Below are 8651 nucleotides of genomic sequence, written 5' to 3' on the forward strand. Positions count from 1 at the left end.
AAAATTAGTTTTTTAAAACTAATAAAAACTAATGGGATAAATACAGAATAATTGAGGTGTAGAGTTTGCAACTGTTATTATTGTTATTGAGAGATTAATTAAAAAAACTTATACAATTACCTGGAATGTATTGTTGTGGAGGTGTAATGTAAGCTGCCTTTGGAGCTGGTCAATCTTACGCTGCTGCTCCCTAATGATGTCCTCTGAGGAGGTGGCCTCCATGGCAGTCGGTGAGGGCGAAGGAGGGGTCTCAGGGCTTTCCGTTTCCATCAGTGCTGAAGAAGAGCAAGTCGTGCTGCTCACACCCTGTCCTGAAGATGATACGCTGCAAACTGTAATGGAGGAAATATTTAGTACAGACATTTTGGTATTACTGATCTTAATATAATTCTAGTAAATTTTTAAATAATGAATTAGTGAAATAAATTAATGAGTTATTTCCAAAATAATGAGTGTTCATTTAATGATTGTTTGATGAAATAATCTAAATCAAATAAATACGTATTTATTTCTTGAAATAATTATTTTATGAAATACTCATTCATTGAAAAAAGCAATATATTTCTGAAATAACGTTTAATTTCATGAATTATTGAGAAAAATAATATCAAACTTTGAGAGTTAACAACTATTGCGCAATCATCAATGTCCACTGTATGATGGTTGCTGTTGTCATAGTATCTTCAGTCCTGCTGCACAACACATGATGGTTGCTGTTGTCATAGTATCTTCAGTCCTGCTGCACAACACATGATGGTTGCTGTTGTCATAGTATCTTCTGTCCTGCTGCACAACACATGATGGTTGCTGTTGTCATAGTATCTTCTGTCCTGCTGCACAACACATGATGGTTGCTGTTGTCATAGTATCTTCTGTCCTGCTGCACAACACATGATAGTTGACAGCACATGCAACAGCAGTGAAGCTAATATCAAATTGAAAACTTTACACCATACTGAATTGGTTGTAAACTATCCCAGTGTAACTATCACCACAATTCAGGAATTTTAATCTTTATTTCAGAAATGTATTGCTATATTTCAACGAATGAATATTACATCATATAATCATTGATTAGGAAATGATTAATTCATTAAGTAACCCTTTAATTTACGTAATAATTGATATTGATAGTTAATAAAACTGACCTGAAGGAAGCGAGTCTTCAGCATGTTGTGACAGGGAAAGCTGATGGCTTTCGCTGAACGGTTTGAGCCTCTCTATCAGTTGAGGCTTAGCTCCGGAGACGGGAAGGTTCCTCCTTTTCAGCTCAGCCTTCAGGTCACTCACTAGAGTCATCAATCAGCAATCAATTAGTACAAAGGCTTTGAGATAAAAAGGAAAAAATGAATATGTTTTTATAAATTTGGCAGCCATGATTCAAAGAAATGATGTCAAAATTCGAGAACTATAACTAAATTTAAACTAATAGAGTTATTGTATTTAATAAAATAGGAAATAATACTTCAGTCACACCCGGCTCAGAGAAAGTGCATTTTTTAAAATAGTTCAATTCACCAAACAGAGCTGTAGTCGAGTGCCTTCTCTTCTAATGGCCCACCATTAGGTAAGTCTGATACATGTTTATTATACTACATGTTGGTAGTATGCATAGTTAGATGTTAGTAAAGTAACTAGGGATAACTTAACAAAGTCACAGCTGTTTTACATTTTTTTAAAAATAAGTTATTGTCATAGAGATCATGGATTAAGTATTCATAGTAGTAATATTATATATATTAAGTACTAATAGTAGCAATATTATATATTAAGATTAGTAGCAATATTATATTATAGCAATATCATATATTAAGTATTAATAGTAGCAATATTATGGATGAATTATTAATAGTAGCGATATTATACTGTAATATTAAAAATTTATTTAAAATAAATAAAAGGAAATTAAAAAGTTTTTATTTTTCTCAGATCTAAAATATAGCTTTGAATATGACGAGGTTAAATTAAAATATCAAATATTAAAGAGATATGAGAATTTTATTTAAAATTATATATAATATTATTTGACTCTTATCACAGGGCGGGTTTTCCAGACAATCAGAACATTTAACTGCTAATAACACTCAACTAAATTAATAGCTATCTTTACAAATATACTGAAATTCAATGTAGTGCAAGAACTAACCAATTTATAATCTTATTTGATGGATGACGTTTCTCGATGTCTTTGGTCTAAAGAGAGCTACCACTGACAGTAGACAAAGGCTTGATCATATTCTAGCTTCCAGGATATGTCCAATCCACTAGTGGTCCAAACAAAGAGTGACTTTCTTCCTTCAATGATATAATATTCTCGAATAACTGCTGACTCTTGATATCTTCTTACTAAATATCTACTACTGAACAGTAGACAAAGAGTGATCCGCACCACCTGCATCCAGATGTCATCCTCTCCGCAACTCAACAACAAGTGCTCCAAACAAAGAGTCCTAAATCCTTTCTTCATTGTTCGATCTTAGATCCAAAACATTGATTGTACCACAACCTCTCTAATTCACTTACAAAGATTCACGATGTAAATACTACATTGATAATTTTTATCGTCCTATATTTCTTCTTGGATTAATTTGTACTATAAACATGTTAGAGAAACAACAAAAGTTAAAAACTTTTCAATCTAAGTATTCAACAGAGCAGTAATTCAAACAGACTTTGGAAGGACGCATGCCGCCATCTCGAATATTTTAAACAATGCATCTTTATAACATATTTGACTGATAAAATTGGTTAGTTTGCTTTTAGGTTAAATACAACAAATAAACTATACTGAAACGATACATAAAATAAAACAGTAAAAATCATTTATATATAAAAAAAGAGGATATTACAATATATTAAGTATTAATAGTAGCAATATTATGGATTAAGTATTAATAGTATCAATATTATATATTCAGAATTAACAGTAGCAATATTATATATTCAGAATTAATAGTAGGAATATTATATAATCAGAATCAATAGTAGCAATATTATAAATTACTAAGGATTAAGCTAAGGTCTGCACTAAACTTTTTGTGTAGGGGGTAAAAGCGGATGTAAACAAAGTAGTGTATGTAATTAAATTATCAATAGCCTTCTAAAGTCAACATTTTAAAAATTTTAGTCTGCATTTGCCTCAACTTATCTCACTTACTTCAATAATGCCTTGAAGATGTAAAAATATTTTCAAGTTGTCCCACTGTACATAGAATGATGTCATGTCGAAATTACAATCTTGTAAGATGTTGTTGTTGTTGTTTGTTGCTTAAAGGCGTAAAACCCTCTGGTCATCAATGCCTATGTCTTGTAAGATGCTTTATTTAGTTTTAGTAGAATATGTGAAGTGATTGATAACCTGGTACTTACCTTTCATATCTTCGAGGTTCCTGAGAGGGGGTGGGCTTTGAGGGAGGGGTGGAGGCGGCGGGACAGAGCTCTGGCTGGCCTCGCTGGCTGCAGAGCTGCTACTTGACGGGCTGGGTGTGGGGGGCTTCTGCGATGCTGGCAGCAGGATCTGAGGGTACTGTAGCAACAGAGTCAATTAGGAAGAATGGGAAAACAATAACAAAGCATTCTATGATAATTTTTTTTAAATACTAAATATATTTATATTTATAAATACTCGATAACTGACCTTGTGCTGCCACTCAAGCTGCCATTGGAGGAACAGTTGTTGTTGCTGCAAAAGCAGCTCATAAGATGTCTCCACAGGAGATGAACTTTGGGGTGAATTCTTTTGAGCATTTGGTGGGCCCTAAAATGAAAAAGCAACATGCTAAGTAGAGAAGTAATTAAAAAAGCAACATGCTAAGTAGAGATGTAATTAAAAAATAATGCTTTGTCATTTTGAAATAACAGGGAACTGTGATATCTTGGTAGTCATCAATAAAGTAATTTAAGAAAAGAACAATTGTTCAAACTTCTTCTTCTTAGGATCTACAGTCCAAGATGGACTTTAGCCTCCTGGAAAATTCAACCTCACTCCTCTCTATCCAGAGCCCTTCTCCAGCCTGTCACTCCAATCCTCTTCAGATTTGAGCTAATTTCTCTTCCTCATCCTTTGGCTAGGTTTTTCAATTGGGTAACCTTTTGACATGATCGAACAAGCTAATTCTCTTGAGGCCATCTAATCCTTTAAAATTTCTTATGCACCAGGTGCCTAGTTCATAGATTGGACCAAAAGTTTGTCTCATAATCATCCACTCAAAGACTCTAAGAGCCAGTTGATCTGTAATGTTTCCTGTTGACCATGTTTCAGCACTATAACACACAACAAGCCTAACAAGAGACTTATATAATACAACACTTATTTGTATCTTTAGAGAGTAAAGTTGACCACATCAAGTTTACGAGCCCGTCATATGTTATTATTTCCTCTCATTATTATTTTATTTTATGTACTAATACAAAATCCTTCAGTTCAACAAAAAATTCATTATCATCTTCAAAAAAAAAAAAAAAAATACAACATTATCACATTAAAATTAAAGTGATTGTTACAAAATTATGACCTTGTTGCATTATTATAGCATTATATCCTAGACGCCTGTTTGACCGCTCGCCCAGTTCCATGTAATTGAAGCATCATTAGTTAAGTACTTCCATTATTTTTGCTCTTATTTGATATAATTTATAAAAACAAACAGTTAATATTTTAATATATAATATAGCTTACATTATTATATTCTCTTTTCAATATCCTAATTCCATTGAGCCCTATTCACTGTTGGAACCGTTAATTGAAGGGTTTAAATTAATATTTTAAAAGTAAATATTGTTATATCAGCATTTAATTCCTATAGATAATAATTATTAAATGTTTATTTTAGAAATTATATCTACTCAATGTTGGCTGATTTAATATTATGATTGTTAACAATATTTAATTAATGATTTTAGTGTTTCAATTTGAAAATGGATGGTTAATATCCAAAACCGCTAATTAGAAATTAAACAAGTATGAAGCATAAAGACAGTTTTTCCATAAATTACTATATTGATTATCATTCTTTTATCACAACAATAAAGTTAACAAGATACAAAAAGCTATTTGAGAACTTACCTTATACTCATGGAATTTGATTGTCCTTGCCTTGGGTGCAGTCTTGACCTTACTCTTCTTCCTCTGGACCTGGGGCTTAAGGACTGAGATGGCCTGCTGTTGCTGCGACCGCACCTGGTAGACAGTAGGACCGGGAATGGTAACCGGCGCGAGCAGGACTGTCACGATTGGGCCAGCACTGCCTCCTGCAGCAGTAGCGCTGTCCGCAGAAGCAGTGGTGACCACGCTGGTGGTGGTGCATGTTGCAGGGGGAGGTGGTGACAGTGAGGAGCTGTCCTCATCGAGCATATAATGATCAGGGTGAGTAGGCTTCGTCGCCGTACCCTCACTGGTGGCTTTAAACTCTATCTGACCCTCTAAACAAATTAAATACGAAATTAATCAGTTAGTTTTAATTTGATTCCTTAGTAAAAATGTTAAAACTATGAATTATCTAATTTTTTGTAAATAAGAAATTATACTATAAAAAGCATTGTATGAAAACGTGGAATTGTGAATAAATGACATATAATAGAAAAATAAATGAATTTTTTTTTAAAAACAATTTTCAAGTTCATCTTTTAAGTGATAATAATTAAGTATGCTAATGGAAGTGAATAAATTTCTAAATAAGAAATTTCTCATTGAGAAATATAAAATCTACATTACTGTAAATTCAACATATTGTTAATACTATTTCTCTGATGGGAGTACAAAAATAAGAAAAATGAATCTACGTTATTATCTTCTCTTTTCAATTTCCTAATTCTACTGAGCCTTAGTCATTGTCACAACCATTAATTTAAGGATTTAAAGTAAATACTATATCAGCATTTACTTCCTACAGGTAATAATTATTAAATGTTTATTTTAGAAATTATATTTATTTAATGTTGGGTGATTTAATATTAAAATTGTTAACATTTGCATTATTAACATAACATTAGTTCATTGTTTTAGTGTCTCAATATGTAAATTGAATAGCATCCAATCTTGACTCCAATATGGGTAGACCCTAAATATAAGTAAACCTCCCATTTCAAAAATTTCAGAGAAAAAATTTAGAGAAGTAAAAATTAATGGAACATCACACTTCTAAATGTAAGGACTTGGTAAGGCAAACCTTTGACAGCTCTTTCAATGGGTTCCTCAGTGTGGAGGATATTCTTCTTTATCAGCTCTAAAGGACCTGGGCGGTGGGACAGCTGATCGTTGAGGGCATCTGCCAGTTTGCATTTCTTCAGCTGTCGCTGTTTCTCAGCAAGCGAAGGGTCTACGTGCCCAACATCTGCAATCGACGGATTGATATTTTATAATTCATTTTGAAAAATAATCATATCATACAAAAAAAGAAAAATGATTTCAATAGAAAATGATTAATTGTTAACTTCAAAGTACCTTCACCTTCATTTCTAAATTCCTAGTCATCTAATACATAATGTAGAAAAGTTATTAAATTAAAATACAATTTAGAGAATTGTAGTAAGACAATTAGCCAAAACACCAGTCATTAGGTCTAATTATTTTTTTTTAGTAATGGCTAGTATGACTAGATTCAGATCAATGATGATTATTCTACAAAAGTAAGAAAAATCGACGATAGCTCAAAACTTCCAATGGAACAATTGATTAGATGAATACAAACCTTCAAGGATGTGCTGTCGGACAAGTTCTTCCCTATCGGGGCGTTGCTGGATCTTTGCACGGAGGAGGTCACCCATCTTGGCACGCTCCAGCTTCTGCCGCTGCTCGTGAAACCCTGGCGGAGTCTTGAGAGCTATAAGAGGTGATAATATTACGATGTATGACATTATTTGTGTAATTATGAAGTGAGATTGTGATATGTAAGTACTTACGTGGCATGATTCCTTGAGCAACTAACTGGTTTATGGGCCTTCTCAGCATTAACTTCACTTTTAAAGCTGAAAATGAAAAAGTATATAAATAAATACCAGAGAATTTAGCACACAAACACACACACACACTCCCGTGTGGGCCTCCGAGGCCCGATGCCGTGATTGTGAAAATTTCAGATAGTCAGTCCTACGCAGATGTCCTGCGAAAGGTAAGAGAAGATCCGGCAATGGTGGAGATGGCCTCTTCAATCACCAAGGTCCGGAAAATTAATAAAGGTGACCTGATACTTCAATTGGACCAGAGGAAAGAGCAATCTCTTGCTGCAATAAAAAGTTCAATGGAAGGAGTGCTTGGTGAAGGGCCGGAAGTCCGAACTTGGACGGAGGAGTCCTATTTCGAACTGCGAGATTTGTATGATCTCACCACAAAAGAGGAGGTTGCGGAGGCCTTAAAACCTCTCCTGGTTGAAGAGTCAATGCCCATCACAGTGGTAAAGTCCATCCGGAAAGCCTACAGTGGTACACAAACGGCGGTCATTTCACTTCCGGTTCTCCAGGCTAGGAAGATTATGGCACAAGGAAAGGTCAGAGTAGGACTGGTGGTTAGCCGTATATGGGAAAGACTCAGAGTTCCAAAGTGTTTCCGTTGCTGGGAGTACGGACACATAGCCCGGAATTGTGTTGGAAAGGAAAGAACCTCCCTCTGTCGAAACTGTGGTAAAGCGGGTCACAAAGCTACTGACTGTGACCAGAAACCTGAATGCGCATTATTTGCGGGAAATGGAGATGCTGACCACCCCAGCAGAAGTAGTAAGTGTCCAGCTTTCCGTTTAGCACTGAAAACCATGACGTAAATCCAACAACATCGTAGATGAGAATACTCCAGTTGAATTTGAACCATTGCGAAGCTGCTCAGGATCTCCTTTACCAAACGGTACGGGAACAACACATTGACGTTGCTATTCTCAGCGAACAATATAAAAATCTGGATGGCAGCTCGTGGGTATCCGATGCCAGTGGTAAAGCTGCTATTTGGGCCTGTAATTCCCAAGCTATTCAGGAAGTGAATACTACAGCGCACTCCGGCTTTGTATGGGCGAAGATCAACGATGTGTATATCTTTAGCTGCTACGCCTATCCCAGCATCACAATAGAAGACTTTGCGAATTTGTTGGATCGCATTGTCATAGAGGCTAGTTGCCATAATCCAACTATCATAGCTGGTGATTTCAACGCATGGGCAACGCAATGGGGAAGTAGAATAACAAATCGACGAGGTGAAGCTCTCCTGGAAGCTTTCGCACAACTAAATGGTATGATCCTAATGAACACCAGAACAAATCCGACGTTTACAAGAGCAGAAAGATCATCAATCATTGATTTGACTTTTGTCAGTGGACGCATGCATCGGATCGCTACTTGGGAAGTTTGTAGATTTTATACAAACAGTGATCACCAAGCTATATTGATCACACTACATACGCCAACAAGAAAGAAGAGTTGCCGATGGAGGACTAATGGCTGGAATACAAAAACCGCTTCATTCACTTTAATGCTAGAGGATGAGTGTGAATTAAAAGGGTCAGCCGAGGAAAAGGCGCGTATACTGACCTCTTTTATATCTGGGGCTTGCGATGCAGCTATGACCCGTTCAAAGCCTGGCAAACATCATTCCTCAGTGTACTGGTGGACAGATACTATTGACGATATTCGCCGGTGTTGCAACCAAGCAAGAAGACGTTACCAGCGAG

General features: G+C 35.4%; 1 protein-coding gene across 4 annotated transcripts in view; it reads right to left on the reverse strand.

Annotated features, from left to right (window-relative positions):
- LOC106690046 (myocardin-related transcription factor B) overlaps nt 1–8651 on the reverse strand; it is a 223142-nt gene that overhangs the window by 12651 nt on the left and 201840 nt on the right. For all 4 annotated transcript variants that reach the window (XM_067052556.1, XM_067052555.1, XM_067052554.1 and 1 more), the window contains 8 exons: nt 6901–6966; nt 6690–6821; nt 6168–6332; nt 5066–5421; nt 3638–3757; nt 3370–3526; nt 1149–1289; nt 121–332 (listed from right to left, as the gene is read on the reverse strand). In XM_067052556.1, coding sequence (XP_066908657.1) covers nt 121–332; nt 1149–1289; nt 3370–3526; nt 3638–3757; nt 5066–5421; nt 6168–6332; nt 6690–6821; nt 6901–6966 — 1349 coding nt within the window. The remainder of the gene's footprint in view (nt 1–120; nt 333–1148; nt 1290–3369; nt 3527–3637; nt 3758–5065; nt 5422–6167; nt 6333–6689; nt 6822–6900; nt 6967–8651) is intronic.

Source organism: Halyomorpha halys, unplaced genomic scaffold (assembly GCF_000696795.3).
Source record: "Halyomorpha halys isolate HHAL.00 unplaced genomic scaffold, Hhal_1.1 Scaffold49.1, whole genome shotgun sequence".
Classification (NCBI taxonomy): Eukaryota; Metazoa; Arthropoda; class Insecta; order Hemiptera; family Pentatomidae; genus Halyomorpha; species Halyomorpha halys.